Here is a 25,697-nt window from a genome sequence, read left to right as displayed (position 1 = left end):
GAACTTGCTCGTTTATTGAACGCGTTTGGGACTGAAAGGTGCGTCCGATTACCGAAAACATCCGATTACCTAAGTTTCCCAGACAGAAACAGTATTCTGGTCAAAATTTTTGACATCATCACAATAATTGATGTATTTTTTGAAGGTTGAGTTAGAAAAAGTGAGAAAACTGAATTGAAAGAATTTTAAGAGCAAAATTGAGTTAAAAAAGGGTTTTAAGGAAACTTTGCGTTACAAGTGAAAAACAACTAATATGTGAAACCAAACAATATCAATAAATATACACCACAAGAAAATATGAAATGCTCTTTTAAGCAATATTCATCATTAAGAACTTTCGTTTCGCACATTGTGGACTGTAGAAAAATCACTGACAGAGAAATGACACTATTTGAAACATAAGTGCAGTGGGGCAGTTAGCTGAAAATTTACTATATTTTATGAATAACCGTAAGTCTAGCAAATCAACTTCTATCGATAGTAAACAAAATCTTTCCCAATTTTATTCAATTTTTGCAGCCAGAAGCAGTCAATTATATTTGTCAAAGAATTTCAGAGCCCGTTCGATTTTGGCAACATTCGTTTTTGGTTACATCCATTTTAACCGCTTTTAAGAGATTTCAAAGTCTGAGGCAACGAAGAGAAGAAGATGTAATAATTCCGAACGACTGTAATTTGAAACTAAAGTTTTAGGCGACTGTTCGTGCGAATGCGAATACATTTTAAACCGTTCGTTTTTGGCCATACCCAAAAAATAATAAACCGTCTGCTGCATGAATTATGACAGAAGAAAAACAATTTTTCGTTGGTGGAAATAACTATGTTAACCTCTAACTAAGAAATTTATGCAAATGAAGTCGAAATTCTTTAAAATAGTTTTATATGATTGAAAAAGTATAAAGTTTTAAAAACAGAAACAATTTTGTAAATATGTTTTATGGTTTAATAACTGCTTATTTAATTTTTGAGATATTTAATTTTTGAGAATTTTTGAGACTATTTATAAGAATATGAAGAAAATTTATATGCGATTTTGTTAGTATATTTATAGTGTGTTAAACTTTTTTTTGCTACTACGCATAGATGTGAAGAACGTATAAAAAATGTAGAAATTTTTGTTTTTCCTGTCGTTAGTATATTAATATGACTAAAGTTCATCTGAATACTTTAAGTTGATATTTCTCATATGAAAACGTGAGATTTGAAAATTTTTATTGTGAGTGCGTACTGTTTTTTGTCGTTTAATTTATTTCAATAAAATGTTCACTCAAATGTAAAAAGCAAAAAAAAAATCCTCAAAATAATCGGAAAAATAATTTATTTTTTTAAAGTAGGTATAATATTAAAAACAAATAATAAAAAATAAGTAATTTATGGAAAAATGTATTGATTGATTAAACTGAATCGTTTTTGGGTTATTTTAAATTTCCCCAACCCCGAGGTCTGAAAAGCTTTTATTTTTACAAAACTAATCTTTTTTCTGTACAACTTTGAAAATTTATACTTTAAAGTTTGCAAGGGAAAATTCAATTTTTTGCTCTTTGAAAAAACATGATTTTTTCTCACTCTGAACGAAGCCATGTAATCAATTTTGTACCAATTTGTAAACTATCTACAGGAAATTTTCTGTTGAACAATTTTGTCAAACCCGTTACTAAGTATCTATCGTTTCAGATTACCGAGTTTTCACCTCTAAATTTATTTCATTGTACTGAAGTATTGAATAATTTTCCAGAAGGTTCATGTTTGAACCTACGATAAACTTGAATGAAATAGTTTTTTAGCGCTGCTAAATACGTATTATTTACTACTAGCTGACCCCGTGTGCTTTGCTACCCGAATTTAAGTGTTTTGAAATTATTTTAATTAAATTTTGATTAAATGCAATTTCAACATTATTCAGAGGCGAACTATTTTTAATGGTATCTGAGCTTCTAGATTGTCTTGAGTCAAAATGTAACTTACAGGCTTAAAAGTTGAAGGAACCACAATTGGAGGAATCTTCAATACAATAAGTAATCCCTTGAAATTCAAAAAAAATCGCCCCTTATAAAGCGGAAAGAGTTTATTAATACAGGGAAATTTGAACATAATCAAAAAGTGTCGCAAACTAAATGAAAACACTAAGAAATTAGATTCGATAATAACATTGGTTTTTTAGCGACATTTTACCATCCTTGCGGCATTCGTGTCTGCTTTATTTATAACATGTATGTTACATTTATTAAATATAGAAATTCTTATTCATTAAAATAGAAAGCGTCTATCATTGCAATATATCATCTCATCTTGTAACAAAAAAATTAAATCATTCAATGAATCTTCGTTAAATATGTCGAAACGTTTGCATTCAACAGTTTTAAACCATAAATCATCGAGGATTTCGGCACATTTTTGTAAGTTTTGAATGAAAACCTCCCATTTTGGGGTCGGATATGGTTTGGAAGTATTATAGAAACCATTCTCGGTCTTAAAAATGGCTACACATCAAATTTTGCTCGTTTGAGGTTCTGTTCCGAAAAATGTTCGAATTTTTTCATACTGTTATGATTTTGTATGGAATATTTCATATTACTTTAATCTTATATCTGTCTATTATCTTCCGATTATTTAATTTTTTTTTTAAATGATCGACGCTGATAAACTCTTCATTTTAAACAATTTGAGATTATTATTTTTAATTTTATCTTCTATACAGGGTGTTCAATAAGCTTGAATACACTTTTGATCTTCTTGTTGTGGTAAGCGCGTAGCACATACATCCAATATTTTTTTAGAGCGATTTTGTACTTCTTTCAGACCAACTATCGGAGGTGCTGAAAAGTCCATTTTGATAAAGTTTTCATTCATGTGGTGCCTTCTAATACCACAACACCCTGTAGTTATTTTTTATCTGTGTTAAGCAGAGTAACCAGATCAAGGCCCTGCGAACGGAGGGGGGGGGGGGGGGGTTTCAGGAGAGTTGAAACAAACATATCAAAAAAATTTCTCGCCTCCGGTGGAAGTTTTCCCAAAATCTCTCTCCAAAATTTCCACTAAAGAAGTTTAATTTTACGACATTATATGACCTTCACGAATTGAAATTTATTTTTCTATTGTAAGTTTAGAGTTGCGATTTAATAGACCTTTGGTATTGAAACTCAAATCTTGACACACATAAATCGTACCTTAAGAGTAGGTTTATTTTAAGGAGTGTTAAAAAATTACTTCAGAATATGTAACCAATTATTTTAAATTCAAAATTCATGCATCGAATAATAATTATTATTTGACACATAACAAATTTATAGCCATGTGACAGGTGTTTAATACTCACAATGATCAATAGAGTAAGCAAAAATAAAATCTAAAACCTAGCATCCATTACTTTATTGCCAACTAGCTGATTTACCCGGCCTTGCTCGGGCTCACATAAAAGATGAATAAAAATTGATTTGAGTTTCGAAATTTTGAAAGCTTCATCATTTCATTTATCATTTTAAAAAATTTACCATGTTTTGCCATGTAAGCTTTGTAAGTTTTGTTAGCCTTTTAGAAGTTTAAATTGGATTTTTTGCAAAGTTTATCGTTTTAACATTATTGAAAAACTTGTTAGGTTTGCTAAAATAATTTCCCTTGAATGCCTATTCATCGAATCAAGAACAACATTTTAAACTAAGGTTTCCAGATTGCTCAGATTTTTCCGGATTTGTCCGAATATTTGACACAAAATTTGAGGGAAATCCGGTCCGGCCCGGTTGACCGGATTTCGTTGGAAAAAGCCCGGATTTCACCAGGATTAATTCATTTTGTTTGTGAAACAAAGCATAAAATTAAATTGAATTTTTACAATTTTCCATTTTAACGTTCAAAAAGGAATTGTTTATGGCAAGTTTTATCCTAACTTGTTTTTAAAGTCTAAAATACATCCGCTGATGTGATTTGGTGAAAAAATATTAAAAGTGTTCTCTTCTTGATTTCTACTGAATAATTCCGTGGTTTGTACCAAATTTGCTCGGATATTGCCCGGATTTTGAATTAAACATATTGAAATCAACTACGCGGATTGTGTCTGAAAATTGCCCAGATTTTTTCGGTCCGGATACGTCCGGAAAAATTCTGGCAACCTCATCAACCTTTTATTTTTTTGGAAAGCTTGAATAAATCAAGTCTTTTTATATAATCTTCAAATGATAACAATGTATTTTTCATCATGTCCATGTGTTATCTAATGAAAATCCAATATCTTAGGCTTGTAAACATATGTACACGACCTCTTTTGAAGACTATCTCACTTATCAAAATGAATGATCTATCGTAGAGTAGTATATTCAAATTTAATTTGTACTTATGATGAGAATGATAAGTTGTTTTAGATGTTAAAAGTTTCATTAATAGTTTTTAAAGTTATCAAAAAACACATCACCTTGGAACCGAAATCACCCATTTTATAATATTATGAAAAATTTATTTGAGCTAAATTTCAATTTTTCTATTTTTTGACACAACTATTCCATTGATTATCACGAATAGTGATCAATGTAAAAATCCTTAGAAATCATTTGTTTGAATTTGCACTACTAAAGGCTCTAGCTTTCTCATAATTGGATGGCAGAGTTGAACACATTGTTGACCAAAAATGACTCAAACTTGGCCAAAGAAATTCAATTGTATGAAATAACAACTTCAGATTTAATTACTAAAAAATTTTATGCTTTGGATTTGGTTTCAACTTTTTCCAGAATTGATTTGATTGTCTACTCTGCCTTTTGAATAAATTCCTACACGGCAATCAAAGCAATGAGATTGCAGCCTTCAACTCACAACCCTTAATATAGCTTCTTACCCTATGAGGAATTCCAAAAATATCAAAATTGTTAGTTCCTAAAAGCTGGAAAATAAGTTTTTATTCAAAATAGTAATTCAACTGAAGAAGTGAATTCATAATGAAGATGAATCATGCATTGTATTTATACTTCACCTACTGCATATTCTTGTTGACTCTCAACGCCCCCCAGCGGCAGTTGGGACTACTTTTGAAAACCACTGTTCAAATCAATTTATTCCTAACATGCGATAAGTTTTTCTTATCCCAAAAGTAGACTTATTATTTCATCCAAGAATCACGTGCTTGTGCCCTGTGCTACGAACAGTAGACGAAAAAAAGCCCGCCAAAAACTTCGCTATCCAAATTTTAATCATTAGCAGGCTTTGATTTGCTGTTCAGTACACGTGAACTCAGGACGGTCGTTTCTAATGCCCGGCCCATGGTGATGCTGAAAACAACCCGTCAAGGGGAAAAAAGTCGGTTGACAAAATGCCATGCCATGACTTTTGGTTCGTGAGAATAAAATAGAACGTTGTATGGGAGGGTCCTTTTTCTCAGGTGGGAGGAGCTCATAACTATTACTAAAACCTTACCCTGCTCCAACTACATCTCTGTACCAAATTTCAGGCTGATTGGTTCAGAGGGGTGGATTTGTATAAGGTGCATACAAACAAACAAACATATATAGTCCAATTCATCTTTATATATTAGATATCGTCAATTATTCAAAAATTGTTTATGTCGTTACAAATTTTATGCTAAAATTAAATATTCACATTGAAAAGGGTTTTGATAAATTACACAAGGCCACAAAATTCCCATATTTTCAGGTGCAAAGAATTCAAGAACTTATTATGATTAATTTGGGATCCCTTAATTTAAATATTCAATAAGATTTTTTTCTATCAGGTCACAGTTTTAAAATAACTTTTGAAAATAGGTCAAAATCATTTCAAAAATTTCTGCATTTTTTGGCAAAACCTTTAAAATTTAAAATGAAGGTTGTAAACTAATAATCAACTTTCCTATTCTGTCAAAAAAGTTAAAGATAATTTCTATTTGTTTACTTCACTCCATTTTGTAAAATATGGGAGTTTTTCCGATTTTTTTTTAAAGAGTTTGACCAAATTGAATTTAAGATATCTTTTAAAGCAAACATCAAACCATTTTGCAGGATTTAAAAAAATTGTTGAATGCAATAAAATCTGTTTTTCAAATTTTCATCACTATTATCAGTAATGCGAGCCATGATAGTTTTAATTAAAAAAAAAAATGAATTTTCAAGACCAGTTATTATTTTATTCATCAGAACATTGTTCTCAAATTAAATAAGTAAAGTGAATAAATTAAAGATCAGTTTGAGTTATTTAATGAAGATCTGATGAAGAGAAGTGCATCAAATATCAATAAGAGATCTCACTCAAGATTCAACTTAACTTCATTATAAAACTTATTAACATCATTTTTCCAAAACTGGAAGTGACAGACAAAATCTGACAAAAGATTAGAGTTCAGGACACTAAAATCTACCTACCATTTTTTTTTTTCAAATCGTAGGCTCCAAAATGCTGTTTTCTTGAGTAATCAATTTAATTCTTTAAATAAGTTTTTAAAATGTCAAAATATATTTATTGAAAAATTTCCTTCTGAATTGTTTAAAAACTAGTCAGTTCCTTTTTTCATATTTAGATTTAATTTCCAAATAAATCAACCAAATTTCAAAAAATCGTTTTTTAGTTTTACCGAATTTTTAAGGGCAGACTTAAAAAAAAATTAGTATTTATAATATGTTTTTTTTTTATTTTTCATTTGGATCTTTTATGTTTGGAAAAGAAAATCATCTTGGAATCCTAAAAATCTGAATTTTTTGGTACGACAATTTATAATTTTAAATTTTGTCCTTCAAAAGACGAATATTCCAAAAGACGATGACAAAATTTTTTGTGCTCAAAAATCGCCCTCAAAAATGAATAATGTTTGACTGTATTTTTTATTATTTTTTATCATCTTTCTTGATTCAATCACATTTTTTTAAATATTTTATGCAAGGTTCGGAAAATGATTCGAAGTAGCAGATGTAAAGCTAAGCTTTTATGTGCAATGTAAAGAAAATTAGTATATGCTTCGTGCTTTCAGTATTTAACAAAACTGGGAATTCCATATTTATATTTCTATCAGTTCCATATTGAACACTCACCTTTTATCAAACTTTTTCATTGTCCGTTTAAACTTTCAATGATGAATGGAAGTCTGAAATCTATTTTTCAATATGGTTTTGATTTCTTTTTAAATTCTGGTTTTATTCGAAATTTAATTCGCACTCTATTTCTGCTGTTTCTGAAAAATTGACTTAAAATTTGTAAACTAGACTGCTAAAAATTTATATTCTTGCAAATTTCAAGTTTAAAATTGTGGACCTGTTCAAGCTAACACTTTTAAATTTTTGCTAAACTAGCCACTTTCAACACCACGTTGGGATACCACCGCAGCTCCAAAAAGACTAACTGTTGCTATTTTTTGTGGTGGTAATCCAAGCGATGTCTTTACACTTGGACTACCCGACTAGGCTAGCCAGCTTAGGGATTCTTCAGAACACCTCTGATTCGATTGAGATTGTTTTTTTAATAGTGAATAGGTTTACAGAATAAGGATCACCACCGAATAATTAAATTTATCAATAATTTATCGGAAATCGCAATATTTTAAACGTTGATTCTGATTTATGTTGAATCGTATCAGTTAAACTATTATTTTTTCTAGCATTTATGATGATCATACATGAGTAAGAAAAAAGTTTTAATTATAAATGAAGCGACTGTTTCTGTTGATTTTTGGTGACGACTTTTTTTACTACAGTCGATTTCACTTAAAAAATCTAAAATGATACTCATTGAAAATCCTTAAAAAAATGGTGTTAGAAATCAATTTGCATTTTTTGTTGTGCATTTTTGGTATTGTTATTATTCCTAGCTTACTTTAAATTTTAAAGCCCCTCCCCCATGGACGGGTCCTTCGCACGGGCCAGAACTAGATACCTAAAACTCGCATGGTGCCCTTCAATAAAATTGACGATAGGATGAACCAGCTAATATAATCGCAGGAAAAGATGTTTATGCACTAAAAATATCGCATTTTTTCAAGCTTGTTATCGCTTAAGCCAGATGTGACAAAAAATGCATGTGTAAACTGGGAAAAATAGTGTACGACAGCATTAAGAGAAAGTGTTTAAGAATTTTGTAAACTTAGTTAATTTCAAGCAATTTCAGCTAACTTTGTTCACTATATTTTCAAGAACCCACAAAATGCATTAAATCAATTTTTTCAGAAATGAATAAATTACCATGAAAAATCTTTAAATCATGATCAACAACAGCGAAAACTAGCTATTCTAATGCAAAGTCTTCTAAATGAAAAATAATTCAAGTGTCTAATGGCTTTCTAGAAACGTTTTTTTTTTTGCAAAGACTTTTTTATAATAACTGACAAAAAAAAGCAGAAATATGTCCGCTTCGCGTGACTACTCGGTTCATATTTCGAGAGCATATGATATATAGCAGTACTACTCTCTAAAAGGAAAACTATCTCACCACAAACCCTATGTATGCTTTCGTTCTCCCACCCCGAATAGATGGCAATTTATTGTGCGCTTATCGAACGGCGGCATTCCGATACAGACCGAGATATATCTCCGTGATTGGAGCATAAAGCACGAGCTGAGAAACCGAGCGATGATATATGACACTGGCTCTGCTGGCGGCGGCGCTGGCGGTTCCCCAGAATTGTCCCCATCCGGTGGCGTGGTGGCATCGACATCGCAGCAGAACACCGGATCCAGACAGCCGCAGCACCAGCACCAGAAAGCGAATCAATATGTCGGAAGTGCCAGGGCCATGAAAGATTGCGTAAGTAGCAGCGATATTTTTTTTTATTTCTATCTATTGTTTATGTTCGATAGTCAAATTGTATCCTGGGATATGGAGCCACGTGCCTTCTTTTTTAATGGTTGCAATGGTAAAGACGAACATTTTCTTATATCGTTCGAAGCGTTTCATAAAATTAAGGTGACAGGCACAAACGTATAGCGAACCTAGCATTTCGAAGATCAAGCGCTTTTCCTATGTCAACATTCATCCATCACTTAATTAGCGAAAAAAGTCTTCCATCCAGGTCAAAGATGATCGATTTTAAAGTGCTTATATTTGCTCCCAGTTCGTAGTTTTTTTCAATGATTGCATCTCACCAAAGAAATGGTAAAGGTTGAGTTCCGACGCAAGAAAATGAAAAGCGAACTAAAGAACTACAATCTATACCGTAGTATACAGCTAAACATACGAGGTAGTTTGATTTTGGAAAGGGTGAGCAGGGAAAATTCAATTGCGTTGATTGGTGGTATTTCTCTCTCTGGAGCTACCGGAAGTGAGCTAGTAGCGCAAAAAAAAAGAGTTCCACCCAGAGCGAGTGCGAGCGAGCAACCAAACTCTCCCCCAGCACCCCCCTAAGGGTGATAAATGAGGATTCCTTGCAAATAAAACTTTCGCTGTCAGGCGAATGCTGCACGGTTGATTGAAATATTATTCAAAGTTACAAATTGTGGGAGCTGATCCGAAACATAAATTTTTGAACACTGATGGCGATGGTGGTGGTGCGCTATGGGTTCCAAAAAGCGACAATTCAATTGCAAAGAGAGTTTATTAAATTTTCACCACACAGGTAAATGATTGAAATCGATAGGGGAAATAAGGGAATGATGAAAACACAAAGCAAGATATACCGTTACATTAAAAAAAAACTGTGTATTTTGAATATTTTTTTCTTAAAAGCTCTCCCAAGAAAATTAACCGATTGAACATTTTGTTATGCCACCACTACATTTTAATATCAATCCCACCTAATACTAGAGGTCTTATAAAAACGATATGGCCCCTTTTTAGCAAAAGTAACTCGCATTAGGTCAAAGTGCTCGTCTTGCCCTTATTCCCCTACATCCATGCAATACGTTTAACTCGTTCATGTTACAGCTTGTAAGTATATAACCGATAGATCATATCCGAACAAGCATCTTCTTAAACTCCTACTTCAGTCAATTATCGAAAATTGATTTTTTCATAAGTTTTGCATAAAGGGCCCGTCTTCTGAACCCTGATATGTCACAGGCAAGGCCTTATTAGAAGGGTGTCAAAGAGGAGCGATTGCCTCGAAAAATAGATTAAATATTACTTCAATCATACTGCTTCAAGTTTTATTAACCAAGGAACAGAAATAATAGCTAATATAGAAGCTAAATAGCTAAATAGTGGTTAATATCTCGAAAAGATTCTTTCTAATTTAAGTTAAGGGGGCCTCCTAAAAAAAGCATTGCAGATATTTTCCCACGTTTTGTGGGCTGAGCTGATCAATAATTTTTTTTTTCAACACCTATCAAAATCTGTTTTTTTGACTTCAAATTTTTCAACAAAAAATCTGGCAAATCTTAGTAGAATTAAGTGATTATTTAAAAAAATCATCATATCGAATCACGTCAGGGAATTTCAGATCAATGTTCAAACTGCCAGAAACAAAAACAATTTTGGCAAAGCTAACTGAGCCAAATTTGAATTTTTTTTTTTTAATTAAAGCGAATAAATCCAGACCGAGCAAACCACGTCAAAAAAAAACAATTCAGTGGACTTCGAAAGCCTCAGCATGCCCAGAAAAATTCGAGAAATCTGAAATGCATACCTGACAAAAAATGAAACATCGTTTCTGTTAGTTATACAACGAAGAATTAAAAACAAAGATGGCTTGGCGAATCAATCAAAAGGTTTTGATCTTGAAATATATTCTCGACATCAAAAAAATGTAATGTTTGAATTTGAAAAAAAATATACTTATTGCCAGATTTTGAAATAAGGAGTAGTTTTATAAAAATGCAATCCATGAATTGATTAATGTTTACTTAATTACTTTATGACTAATGTTTGAGAAATTTATCCGGGTTAATTCTGGGTATTATTTAAACTTTTCACGTTTCTATCATCATTATTTAAATTTGTTAGTTAATAATAGTTTGTTAATTCTAAACCTTAGTTTCCCTTTATTTTTATTACAAAAATTTAAAAAAAAATCTGTAGTTATTTAATTAGGACCAATCGGCAAGGTTGAGTTTCTCAATCGAGTTTTCATTCCAATTTAAGTCTTATATTTGAAATTTACATTGTAATATTTTCATTTGATTTTAACGAAGCTTTTTTTCTATTGAATGAGGTATTTCTGTTTTACAGATATTCTCTACTGATGTAAATATCCTGAATTCAGATTATCATTTTTCAATTCAATATAGTTTTTTTAATCATAACGACGATCTCATAGTTAATAATAATTATAATAATTTCTTTATTTGAATTCACTTGATGATTTCTAACATTCCCTGTGAACATATTGTTCTTTTAAGGGGTTGTTATGATAGTTAATTGGTGGCTAACTTATTACTGTATGTTATAATTTAAATTTTACAATTTTCAACAGTTTTTTTTCTATTTTTTCCACTTCATTTTTGTTTGATATCGTTAGTTTGAATAGTTGATTCTGCTGCGATTTCTAATTGTGGGTTTTTGGCGGTGGCTGGTGGTTTTGGCGATGAAATGAGCAGTTGGGCGGTGGTGATGGCAGTTGGTGGTGGCGGTGGGTGGAGGCTGTGGTTGGAGGCGATTGGCGGAGGTGGTGGCGGAGGTAGCTGAAAGCGAATGTTAAAAGAAAATAGCAAAACAGATTTTAGGCCAATAGTCTTTCAACGTTGCTCTTGAGGTGGAGTTTCAGGCGATGTTTGAAGTTTGATGAAGGGCAAGATTTAATGGTGGCAGGGATACTGTTGTAGAGCCTAGCACCTATCAGGCTGAACCTTTTCTTTCCAAACTCAGAGTTAGATCTCTGAATTGCTAGTCGACCAGCTTGTCTTGTTGCTCTACTTGATCCAGTTCGGTGTACCGATACACTGGGTTGAATGATTTGTCTTGACGCTATAGAATGCATATGAGCAATCGTTTGAAATTCAAAAAGTCCTCTGATTGGAAGAACCGAGTCCTTCTCGTTTTGGTAGAGCGATATTGTCGGGAACAGATGAGGTTTTCTAAACACTGCCTTCAAGCATCGATTTTGGAGGATCTGGAGTTCACGCAGTCTAGATTTGCTTGCATTTCCCCAAGAGAAGTACAGTTTTTTTAGCCAAGACACAGGAACATATGAAGATATTTTCCGAAATATTCCACATATAGGAGCAATTTTCTTTTTAAGTAGGTCGAGATGAAATTCCCAGCTCAGCGTGGTGTCAATAACGAGGCCAAGATATTTACACGATAGGACTTGATTGACTTGTGAGTTTCCCACAGGAATGCTCATAAAGTCGGACTCTGGACGCCTGGATGAGCGGAAGATCATATACGTCGTTTTGCTCAGATTTAGAGATAGTAAATTCGAATCGAAGTATTTCTTGAGCACAGTCAAATCCTGTTCCATGTGTTCTCTTATTTTTTCACAGTTAGGATTACTGTATGAAATACTTGTATCATCGGCGAAGAAACGTATTTGGCCAATCAGCTTGAGGCGTGATAAATCATCAATAAATATCAAAAACAAGAGGGGGCCCAGTACACTACCCTGAGGAACACCAGTGTGAATAGATAGTAATTCGCTAATTTTTCCATTTGCTGATACACATTGCCATCGATTTTCTAAATAGTTGGTTAATATGTCGAGAGCTTTTCCTCTTATTCCATAGCACTGAAGTTTTTGCAGCAGCAGTCCATGATTAACAGTATCGAAGGCCTTTTGAAGATCCAAAAAGAGAGCTCCGGCTAACATTTTTCCATCGATTGCCTTGTAGATATCTTCAGTCAGCTCACATGTGGCGGAGAGAGTGCTGTACCCTCGTCTGAATCCATACTGATGCTTTGACAACAAGTTGAATCGGCTAAGGTATTCCATTATCCTCGTAGCTAATAATTGTTCCAGAATCTTGTTCAAGATTGATAACAGTGATATTGGCCTATAGTTATTCAAGTCCATTGAATCTCCAGATTTGAATATAGGAACAACCTTAGCTGTTTTCAAGCAATCTGGATATCGACCTGTATCAATCATTTCATTGAACACGTTTTCTAAAAGTTTTGCAAAGGCTAGATGATGTTTCTTTATTGTGTCAGGGCTTACAGCATCAAGTCCAGGTGATTTTTTATTGTCTAATTTCGCAATCAGTATTATTATTTCCTGGGCAGATGTTCTTTTCAAAAACATAGAACAATCATTGTTGGGAAGGGTTCCAAACTTGAAAATGTTTCTATCACTTTTCAGCGTGCTTGCTACGTTGGATCCCATTGAGCAGAAAAAATTATTTAGTAAATTACTAACAACATTCCCATCATTCACTTCTGCATTCGGTGTTCTCAATGTGATAATTGAAGATTTTTTCTTATTTCCTAGCACATCATTGATGAGCTGCCAAGAATCTTTCTGCGATGCTGATGATAATAGTTTTTTTTACAGATTGCCTTTTCACGCTGCAGTTTTTGTGAGACATATTTGAATAGTTCTTTGGAGTGAGTGTCGGTTGGATTGCGTTTATAACGTTTAAGTAGATTATCTTTGTTTCTGATTAGTTGAAACAGATTTACAGTCATCCATGGACAATGTCCTTTTATACTAGCTTGAATATTAACAGTTTTTGTGCAGTTTTGCCGGATTTCTTTATATTTTTGAAGAACGTATTCGAGCTTTCCTTCACCACTTAGTGTTGTTGGAATATTGGCAAGGACGGATGTCAACAAATCATTGAGTTTTTGATAGTTTATAACTTCTTTTGAAAGTACTTGGTTTTTCGAGCTATGTTTGCAGTTGAAAGTTGATAGAATTATGCTGTGCTCGCTTACATCAGTAAAAACTGTCTCATTCATCATTGACGATAACATAGATTTGGAGCAGATGGTGTGGTCTAAGATATTGTTACTGCTGGATCTTGTCGTAACATTATTGGTCACTTCAAGATTGAAAGAACTTAGAAGTCGAGTGTATTCTTCCACAACAGGGTTGGATGATAGGTTAGTTGGAACATTCATATCGCCCACAATAACAGTATTTTGGTCACATTTTCTACTCGCAAGATTGTTTTCAAGTTTATTGAAAAGGTTGGCTACAGCATAATTGGGAGGCCTATATACAGCATGAAAGTCGATATATTTCCCTTTGATTAACAGCTTCAGTTGAATGTAATGCAACCCGTCATCTTCCTCTACTTTCGTCACAATGAAGTCTATGTTGTTCCGGACATATACTACTAACCCACCGTGGGAGGATTGCCGACAGGAGAATATAGCTTGATAACCATCTAGGTTGTACAATTTAACTACGGACTGCTTCAACCAAGTTTCGCCAATGACCAACACATCGACGTCATTTTCGTATCGATCCAAAAACTCTTTAACGAAATCAAATTTTTCGATGCTATTCATCCCACGTATATTCCAGTGTAAAATACGAAATGTTGATGGAAAATTAAGTTTATTATTTAACAAATCTTGGATACAATTGTAAGAATAGTTTTTAAAAGTAGTATCGTTCATATTCTGAGTAAACATATTGATTTAATTTTGTTATTTGTGATGACGCTGACGACGCTTGGGTGATGGCTCTTGAATGGGAGAAGACATTGCTAAAGACGTGGATATCTCGAGACGCCGTTTAGATGCTCCTTCAACTAGATTTTTCACATCAGTACGATTGCGGATGGTTTCAATTTTCGAGTTCTGATCACGTTTAACCAAAACTACTCCGTTTCTCCCTGGCCATACATACTTCAGCTTGAGTACATCCTGTGATTCACGAACGTCACGCAGAAGAGCCATACCATACGCAGTCATCTCATCACGGATTGTTATGTATCCTGACTTTTCACTAAAAGCTCCACCCAGCGAACTAACAGCTAGTTGGCCGTGGTTACGTTTTTTTTCTAAAAGAAGCTCTTTAGGATTCACTTCCTTGAAAACAACTTTAATCGGTGTGTGAGTATTTTCGATCCTTGAGTCCTTTAGTCGCCTTACTTCTTCTAGAGCATCCGTTGACAGGTCTAATCCTAAACCACTGCAGACGTTGCGTATGACTTCGGGAAGCAATTCATCTTTCAGGACTGGTACTCCCAAAAAAATTGCGTTACGTGACAAAGCGGCTCGGTTGAGCCTATCTACCTCACACTCCAGGCGCTCAACACCCGAGTTGATGCTGTTGCACTTGCGTTCGACGTCATCTAGGTCCGAGCGCATTGCCGTGTGGTCATGTTTCAGCTCCTTGATTTCATGAAGAATATCGTCGAATGTATCCGAGAGGTATGCCTGACTGTTTTGAATCTCCTTGATGGCAGTTTCCATAGATTCACGTGACGATGCATTTTCTTGACGAAGGGCTTTCATTTCTACGAGCAGTTGATGTAATTGATCCGTAGGCTGGCTGTTGAGCTCCCTTGACGACCGCTGATGCATCTCCTGGCAAGTAGCTGAACAAAAATATGGTTTGGAACGAACTTTTCGTTTACCGATTCCAATAATCCGCTTGCATTTGAAATGATTGAACTGATTGCAGTAAGAACACTCAATGCCTTTGTTTACATCGATTTCGGCTTTCTCACAGATGGTGCAAATCATCATGTCATCATCATCTTCCATGGTGATTGGCACAATGTCTCACGGTTCACGACTGTTATGATGACTAAAGACACTCGAAGTATTAGCGTGACAATAGATGTCAGATGACTAGCTCACGTCTCACGCTTGCTATAAATGTTGACAGCTAGTATTGGTGATGGTTTGGATGAAACACTGTGGCAACATATACAGAAAAATATCCGCGAAATAGTAAGCAAAATGGATGATAATCAATGCTATTCCAACAACTATGCTCAGATATATACAATCGGTTTTCTGCACAGATATCAACTTATTTTTACTGCAAACAGCTCCAGAGTATCCAAGCCTTATTCCGATATGTTTAGGCAAATCTTGGGTATTAATCGAAACCTTCGACAACTGTTTTTTTTTAAATTGCTTGTTTCTTTGAGTGATACTCTAATCATGAATATTTCCATGTTTTTGATCTTATCTTTTTCCAGATCCATTTAACTGAGACTTGTGTTGTTTCTTTAATAACTGAAGTTCAATTTCAAGAACTTTATGACGTTTGAGAACTGGAGATCTTTGATCATGGTGCTTTATTTATTTGGAGCCGCCATTTATTTTTTTGACATTTAATTTCCATTTTGAATTTATGTTATCAAATGAGACTCTTGGAGTCAAAAAGAATTAAAGTTTATAAAAACTTTTTTCGATATTCGCTCATTTGCCATTTTCCATACAAAGTTATTAAATTATCTTTAAGCGTGGAGTTTTGTTGAAAAGTTTTAGAAAATCTGAAGAAATCACTAAAAAGTGTATGAGATATGAAATAATGTTTATTTAAAATTATATAAAATTAAAGTTAACATTTGGACTACGAACTAAAAAATTTCGCATATTCCTGCTTTGGTTCTGATTGTAAATTTGGTGATTAATTGTGCATAAGTATTTCATTTTTCATCTGTAATTTGATTTTCTGATTTTTTTTTTGGTTTTATTTTTCTATTTTGTTTTTTGAGTTGAAATCGTCATGTTACTTATTAAATTATGAAACATATTAAAAAAATATCCTTTGATTATTCTAAACCAGACGTGACACGACGTATTACAGGACACGACACTTAACGTTTTTACTAACGGAAAAAGGAATTAAATTTACCTTTTTTGTCGACCGGTTTCGGGCTCGATGTTGCCCATCTACAGGACGATGTCCGACTGAAGTATTTATGTACATATGAATTCGACCTTTGTGTACGACAATTCTCAAAAAATCCGTGAAACGACCGAAATTTGGTCGTGCTATGCATAAAATAATTCGAAATAAAAAAACGTATATAACTGCATGGATTCGTAATAATGTGCATGGGCCATCGATGATTGGAATCGTATTAAAGGAGGCTTCAAAATGTTGGTCTATTTTTAGATCATCGATGACGTGTTCTACGATTTAAAAGATTTAAGTTGTAGAAATATACGATTTGCTTTTGGTTTAATGCCTTTGAAGCAAATCCCCTGGAATTTATATATTCCAGATAGCGTCGAGGAACCATCATGAGCTGCTGATCGAATCGTCAGGGGATCAAGTCCAGGCGCTAACAATAAATTCATGAACGTGGAAAAAAATCAGCAATCTTGCAAATAATAAATGTGTACGATATAAACTTGAATTTGACACCAAAAAACACATTTCTTTGAAATAATCTTATTTTTATTATTTTTCGGGGATGAATAAACCAATTGGTTTAAAATCCCAAAAAAAAAAAAAATTTTAACTGACGGTAAATGAGAGCCCTGCACTCAAGTCGCAAAAGACGACCAAATAAGTCGTCAAACTTTCCCTATTGATACGAAAAATGTCGTATATTACAACCTCAATCATCTATATGATGATGTAAATTGTCATAGTATATTCCAAAAAGAATCAGGGTAGACGTAAATGATGCGCATGACAAACCGTGCAAATCGTAATTTAATACAATCCAAATCAAGAATATGTTTGCTAATGTACCTATATGGCCTCCAAAATGATACGTATATACTAGTTTTGCTACATTATATACGATATGTTTACACGTATATTTGCACGTATATTTGCGTTGCAAATTCGAAATACCCACCAAATGGTTGTCTGGGTACCTCTCCGACATCTTACCAATAGGCCAAATCATCAGACAATACAAGTCAAGCTGTAGCTCTATTACTCCGTTGACTTCTTCGAGTCAAATTTGCTTCTAGAATCCCCGGCAGAAAACGCTCAATATGCCTTCATTAATGGTGCTCATACTACCTCGGGGGGTTTCTCATTATGCCTCTACAGTGACTGATTTTCAGCTTTCGGCAAAAATTTTTTTAAATGCATTTTTAAACGTTTTTATCTACTTTTTCAAGTTTCATCCAATAAGGCAATAGACTATTTGAGTGTCTGAACACGAAACAATGATGTAATTCACATATTACAGCTGTTCTCTATGGTTAAATAAGCGTTTTCCTTAAGGTGGCCATTATGCCCCCATCTCCCCTATGTCCTTCTTAGACAGTTTGTCGATCAAATGAATTGTTTTTAAAATTCACACGTTTGAAACTGTCCGGATTCTAAATGATTAAAGCTTTACTAAGGTTTTTTGAATGAACAAACGCATTGCCTAAGCAATGACATTTTTTAAGATTTCTCTTTCCATTACACGGGATTCACGATCATTAAAACAAGCAGCTTAACAACATCAACAATATTTTGAACTCTTTAGCGAAAACTTAAAAAAAACTGTAATTATTTAAAATTTAATATTTTCAGTTTAAATCAACAATAAAAATTGTAAGTCTGCGATATTCTGTGATCTGATGATGATCTCAACAAAATAGTTGTCGGAGCCGTGGACTGTAAATTGCTCGCGTTGGGAACTGATTCGAAGTCCGAAAACACAATTTGCCGGAAGTGCAAGGAATTTGCTATTCACTTAAATAATAATACTAAATTGTTCTCTTAACTTATATTTACAATATGTACACTATTTACACAACTTGGATTTTTCTTGGAAAAACATATGGAGGAATATAACTTCGGAACTTTCATAAGGTGCTCGCAAGCGGAAGTCTAAAACGGAACTGAATTCAAAATTCAAAAAATGGCGACATCGTTCACTCGTTCTCGAACGGTGTGTGTGTGTGTGTGTGTGTGTGTGTGTGTGTGTGTGTGTGTGTGTGTGTGTGTGTGTGTGTGTGTGTGTGTGTGTGTGTGTGTGTGTGTGTGTGTGTGTGTGTGTGTGTGTGTGTGTGTGTGTGTGTGTGTGTGTGTGTGTGTGTGTGTGTGTGTGTGTGTGTGTGTGTGTGTGTGTGTGTGTGTGTGTGTGTGTGTGTGTGTGTGTGTGTGTGTGTGTGTGTGTGTGTGTGTGTGTGTGTGTGTGTGTGTGTGTGTGTGTGTGTGTGTGTGTGTGTGTGTGTGTGTGTGTGTGTGTGTGTGTGTGTGTGTGTACAGCAGGCAGCAGCCAACGGTCGTTTTCTTTCACGCATACACACGCAGGTTCTCGTCGATTGCGATTGAATAGGGTGGTACGCATATGTGGAAAATTACGATGGCGCAAAATATTTTAATTGTTAGGATAATCTTAATTTTCAAGCTTGGCTTGAACAATAGTCATTTCGATATTTTTATCTTGAATGTTAAACTTATTAACGAGCTGAATTTGAACATGAGTTTTGAATATTAATTCTAAATCAGAATTCTGAACCCGAAATCGAAATATTAATTTTGAATTTGTTTTCGAATTTGAATTTGATCTTTAATCCAGATCAGTTTTTTTTCGCCAATATGTGTTTCAAAGCCCCCAGTCAGAATATTATATTGAAATTATGATGTTCGGGATTTTAATCTAAAATTTATCACTTCTATTATTTATTTTAATCTGTCTTGTGAATCTGAATTTTAAAATAAGTTCTTAATTTTATTATCATTAAAAATTTAATACTTTTTACTGAACTTCAATAAATAAGACAAAAAATTTTGAAAAACAGGAGCAGTATTCTGAACCTAGGATAAGGTTTTGAGTTTTTGTCATAAGTTCTGAGTCAGGATTGTTACTCTTGAATAATCTTATTCAGTAATCAAAATTTGATTCAGAATTTATAATATTGAGTGAAGAGTAAAATACTCCGTTTGTTTTTTCTTGGACCATAATAGGTAGGGAGGGGGTTAACTCACAAAACCACCCTCCTAACAAGAAAAAATTCAAGATTGTTTATTTTTGTCAAATGTATCCGAACTAAACCTAATGTTTTTTGATTATTTTCGACCAAAAGGAAAAAAAATGGGATTACAAAATCTCATAATCAACTTTGCGTTCAACAATTTTGATGTGGTTGATTTGATTTAATACAATTATTTGAAAATAATTTCTCAATTCACTTTTGGCTGGTTGACTAGTTCTCAATTTTTCAGATTTATTGGGAATTTTCAATTTTGTTTCCTTTACGTTTTAGCTTTATTCAAATTTATGAAAGTATTTTGAAAATTTTGAAAAATTTTTGAAATTGAAACATTCAGGTTTTTGTATGGTACACTGCAACCTGTAGGTATGAAATGACTAATACAGTTTTCGAGTAAAGCAGTACCCATCATTTTTAAAAATCATGAAATGTTTTCGAAATGACAACTCATTTCTATCAAATTGTATCACAGACATCAAGTCTTCGGCAAAATTGTAGCAAGAGAAGTTTCCTATTTGATTATGTTACTGATATATGAAGTTAGAATAACGCTAAGGGCAAGACAAATGTTTTCACAGTAATTAATTTGTTTTTTCTTTCGTATAAACCATTAAAAAGTTAAAAATTCTTTAAAAAATATTCTTGAACCCCCGATGGGTTATTCAAATTTTGTCTCAAATAAAAGGGAAAATTCCCATGCTATTTTAAAGACCTTCTCAGGTTACTGAAAATTTCCATTAGACCGATGTAAAAAATAAAGACTTTTTCCTCTCATATGTTTTTTCGATGTCTACTGGGTCACTAAGCATCAGTGTTAAAATTTGAGATGATTTAGTCGATTCCTCAATTAGCGTAACGCGATTCAATTGTGTGTGGAGATATGTATTGATGAAGAAATTTGCTTGGAATGTAGTTTGTCTTAAATAATTGACAACTTTATTTTTTGATAACTTGAGAAGAAGTCAAGTTTTTAACGAAAAAAAACATAACCATTTAAAATTGAAAAATCTGGATCCATTGAAAATTATTTGAAAATGGCAGGTTTTGTTGGCTTCAGCTTTCACAAATTTGAATAAATGTTTTTTTCAGGGTTAAACAAATCGACAAATTTATTGGCTATGCAAAGCAGTTTTTCGAGATTTTTATTTCATTGTACGGTTAAATAGCTCTAATTGGAGCAGTCCAAAACGTAAAAAGTTTAAAAAATATAGTTTGTATTTTTTTTTCACAAATGTTACATCTATTCTGGGGTAAAAGATAGGGTTAAGATTTGTTAACAAAAAATGTACTGCTTGAATAAGGAATATTAAAAATCCGAAGATATATTTTTAGAACTTTCAGTACATCTCCGGTGATTTTCGAATGCAAAACTTTATTATCTAATTGAAAAATTCTTTATAAAATTGAAACTCGTTGCGCTCAATATTAAAAGGCTCATATTTGGCATAACAGTCTTCGTAAAATCAAATGATGAGGGCCAAAAAATACCCATCTTTTGCTGACTGAGGCGAAAGTGAATGTAAATTTTTAAATAGGTCTGATCAAATTGGGAACGATGGTTTTTTCCTCAAATACTTGTATAATAGTACGACATGCCAAAAGATGTGATGATGAAGATGAAAGATAATATTAAAATTTCATTTGAAGAAATACGAATAATCCATTTTTAAATGTTACAATTTGTACAGATAAATCATGTTTGACAGTGAACACAGTCCTAATAATCTAATTTATTTGTATTTTTTTTCTTTCAGGGCCCACACATCGGAAGCCACACCAAGCTGGCACCAACTGCACCCGTAGAATCCGAAATCAGCATCCGAATCCTGAGGAGTCCCCACTGTAATCGTTCCGAGCATCTACCGGGATCCCTGAAAAACTGTAAAATGGTACCGAAGTCAGCGGGATCTTCAGCATCCTCGGTCGGAGGAGGATCCCGCAGCAGCCGGAAAGGCAAATCATCTCCCACCAAAGGCCAACAGGGCACCGAAGCAAGTGGTAAAAAGTGGCCTAGCTCCCGGCACAAGACTCATCGGAAAGGTTCCGATGCGGAATTGGAAGAACCCAATTCAGAGGGATTGGCTCCTCTGCTAGTTTCCAATTTGCTGGATAAACTTTAACCAAGTGGCAATGGAAGCTGGGTTAGGGGGTTTTAGGGATGATCCGAAGATTTTTCGGATTTTATAAAAGTAATTGTGATTCTAGGTTTTACGTTTTCGAAATCAAAATTTGAGAACTGTAAATATTCCATTGCATTCGTTAGTGAGTTTTGGTGTGTCATTAGATATTTCACTGAATGAAAGGGTGACAAACTTTGGGAAACAAAAATATGCACTTGTACGTTGAGAATCGGTTTCCAGACAGTCTCGCTCGAGATTGTATTTGCTTGAGTTTCATCCTGGGAGATAGTTTTTTTTTTTTATATTAGACTTACCAATTACAATGAACCAGTATTTGAGCATACTCAAACTATGATAACGGAATAATCTCTTAACTATAGTATGGCTTCAGCTGCTACTCACTAACTACCAAATGAGTGAATTGTTTTAAGTTTAAGTTATTAACGTGCCCTAAGTAATAATGAGGAATTGTAAATATTCGACATAAAAACAGTACTCTAGTAAGAGTGAGAAACTAGATCGGATGAATCAATTACGCGCCTAATTGATAGTCCTGCTAAAAGGTTGAGCATCGTAGAAAACTAGAAAAAAAACACGAGAGCATTTATTTTTGTACCGGAAGCGAACGATTTCTGCAAAACTGTGTAAATAACGTATAGTGTCAACTACATTTGCAAAATTTAAGTTTTTGTAGGAGAGCAGTCAAACTTGCTTGTAGCTAGTAATTGTAAAAAAAAGATAAAAAGTAAAACAAACGAAACTAGTTCGTGTTTAACGACCGCGCGATGAAATTGAACGGATTGCCAAGTGATATTTAAAAGACAAACTAAGGATGAAATGCATTAGATATGTAAAGGAAAAAATAACAAACGTAAAAGACTGGAAACATAAAGCAAAATAGCTCTCACATGTAAAGTAAACAGAGGAAAAACGTCGTAAAAATTTGATTGATATGTACCTAATGCTGGATTTTGATTATTTTTAATTTGAAATACGGTGGCCTGTCAAAATTAACCAATTTTTCTTCAATGTTATAAACCTGACCATTTGACATCTATACTTCAATCTATCTCCAAGCAATCACGAATCTTCAAAGTGTTTCCATTAATAATTTAATGAACCTTACTGGTCCTTCGAATCATTAAAGAGGACTCAAACATCCTATTGGCCAAAACTTACTGCTATGTGAGGCTATAACACAATCAATTCCTGCCCATGAAACCATTGAGTTAGAGCTATTTTAGGCTGGTCCAAACTATACAGTAGGAGCTCGGGAAAGCCAAACTAAATACGGAACCATGGTTTAACATCATAACCGGAAACCGGAAAATAGTAGCGGCACCATAAGGCAGCGAACGATTTACGATGTAATTAAGTTAATTCAACCTAAATGCAGGATTTTACTACGTCTTTTAGTTTATTGACGGCGTCGTTGGCTAGTTGGCCAAAAGCCGGAAGCAAGTATGGGGGGACGATTAGAGCCTAAGTCACTAATCGGAAGGACCAACTACCGCACGGAATAAGGGAAAGGGCGGATGTTCCAAATGAGATAATAAGTAGAGAGTGGCGAGAGTTTGTCATACCAAGGAAAATTGTCCGGTCCAATGATTTGTGAGGCTCCGGAACAACCTTGGGGGGTGTGTGTGTGGATGTGTGCCATGGTGATATGTTTGCCGAAACTCTTAGCAGTAAGGGGGGATGACGACGATTTTCTGCTGAAGGAATTGCTTGCTACTGCTCACTTTTATGTGTGTACAATGTGACGCACGACATAACTTTGGGGCCAGGACGTGTTTTCCGGTACGGTCAATTTCCGGCTGCGACGGTCAAGTGAAAACGTTGTTTGGGCTCGGATTCCAGGAAAAGGGGGAGAGGGTCAAAGATTGTTTCTTTTGCAATGGATCAAGTGTTTTGAGATGTGGAGATGTTTGATTCATGAGATGTGATTGTTCAAATCGAAGCGTTTAAACTGGGGCAGATCGTTTAAGGGGGGGGGTAGGGTCTAACGGGTAAAAAGATACACCATTTTCACGATTTTTTTCTAGAGCTATCGTTCAAACAAATGTATTCAAATTTTTTGCATTATACAAAGCATTGTTTAAAGAACTTTTAGTAATTTTTTCGCAGAAAAATATTGAAAAATGAGCCGGTGACGGATCACTTTCGAGAATGCCTCTTAGAAAACAGGATTTGCGGTGGACACTGTATCTCAGCACAGAATCATCTGAAGTAAAAAAATAAGAGCAAAATATTTTTAATAGATGTTTTTCTGGACCCCAACGTTTTTATTTAACTTAAAAAAATTTTTATGAAATTTTTGTGGCTGTTTGAAGTAAAAACTACGATTTTTCACGAAAAAATCCGCCATTTTTGATCTGTAAAATCTCCCCAAAGTAAAAAAACAAAAAAAGAAAAACGTTGGGGTCTGGTATTTTGTATGTAGAAAATATGCTCCAAATTTGAAAAGAATCGGATAAGTAGTTTTCAAATGACGATGTCCACGGACTTCAAAAATGTGCTTTCGAGAAAAACGCGTTTGAAGTTTCTGCTCTTGCTTTCTTGCAGTATTAGATAGGAGGAGATAAAGGCCTATAACTTCTACAGTTTTGCTTCAATTGACTTGAAAATTTGACACAACATTCTTGAAATGTTTTACAATAAGAAAATATAAAAAATAAAAAAATCGATTTTTTGAAAGTGTAAGACCCTACCCCCCCCTTAAAGCTGCTTGTTTATTCAATGAAATTGCTTCACTTTATCAAGTAAATGGTACTCAATGGTACTTAAATTTTTGAACTTAACTTCATCACCGTAATGACGTTGATAGTTGCGGTGCGGCATGAGCTTATATTTAGGAAATAACATTTTTCAAACACATGAGTTTATTCAAAGTTCAAAAGCGTGTTAATGTGTCAACAAAAAAAAATTCTAGATCAAAGGTTTTTTTTTGTTTTTCGTTCTATTTGAAAAACAGCGAAAATTAAATTTTGGAACTGTCATCATTAAGAAGCATGACTCATGTACATTAAATTTTGTTTCTTTTATGTGCGTATTGGACTTTTTTTCTTGTTGGGAGAGAGTTCACTGCGACTATTAAGTTGATCTATTGTGGTTTTATCCTGCGTTACTATTTTTCTTTGCTATGCTACTTGACACCCCTGCCCTATTTGTTAAAGTGGCAGTTGTTTATTGGTAGCACCACGAGCACACATCTCTCGATAGGATCTCTAAGTGCAATCTTAGTTAATTTGAAAAGATCCATCCACATGCATGTGCTGCATCATTGATGCGAACAATTCCAAGGCACTTATGCAGGATGCTTTCCTTTTGGGGCACGATCTGCTGGCGATTTTGACTTTTAAAACTATGTTTTCAACAATTTTAGAACAGTAGATTTTTATAAAATTGCTCAAAATGTTTTTCAAAATACAATTATTTGCCTTTCAAATTGAAATGCTCTTAACTACGGTTTACATGTTTCTTAACAACGGCATTTTTTTTGAATTCCGAATGGTTGAAAAAAAAAATCAAATTTTTATTTTTTTTTTTTTCCAGAAAAAGATGAAACACTCAACTCGGTATAGATTGAATTTTTTTTTAATATTATGCTTAACCCTTCGTTTCATAAAGTGAAAAAATTGCAACAATTCATTTATGTAAAAAGTGAAAAATCGTATTTTATTTTAAATTTTTTTTTCTTAGTGTATGCTTCATTCTCAACTGTTTAAAATAATTTTTAAGCGAAAATTAAAAAAAAAAAATGAAGGGTTAATATTACAAAAGAGAATAAAAGTAAGAAAGTATGAGTAAATATGTAAAAAAAACTAAACAAACATTTTTTTGTAAAGAATTACATCTGGAAAATCGTTAAGAATTTTCAGTACACTTTGAAAGTCTAGCAAATAATTTTAACCTTATTTAACTTTTTTATGGCGTTCT

At 33.7% G+C, this 25,697-nt stretch overlaps 1 protein-coding gene across 1 annotated transcript in view; it reads left to right on the top strand.

Annotated features, from left to right (window-relative positions):
* Nucleotides 1-23,728, top strand: part of LOC129750008 (protein O-mannosyl-transferase TMTC1-like) — an 807,324-nt gene extending 783,596 nt beyond the window's left edge. Inside the window, exons 13-14 of the mRNA XM_055745186.1 lie at nucleotides 8,436-8,709; nucleotides 21,393-23,728. Of these exons, the coding sequence (XP_055601161.1) occupies nucleotides 8,436-8,709; nucleotides 21,393-21,758 (640 nt within the window). The 3' untranslated portion in view covers nucleotides 21,759-23,728. The remainder of the gene's footprint in view (nucleotides 1-8,435; nucleotides 8,710-21,392) is intronic.
* Nucleotides 23,729-25,697: the final 1,969 nt, after the last annotated feature.

This window comes from Uranotaenia lowii, chromosome 2 (assembly GCF_029784155.1).
Source record: "Uranotaenia lowii strain MFRU-FL chromosome 2, ASM2978415v1, whole genome shotgun sequence".
In the NCBI taxonomy this organism is placed as follows: domain Eukaryota; kingdom Metazoa; phylum Arthropoda; class Insecta; order Diptera; family Culicidae; genus Uranotaenia; species Uranotaenia lowii.
The sequence above is the reverse complement of the archived record's forward strand: the minus strand, read 5'-3'. Positions and strand labels throughout refer to the sequence as shown.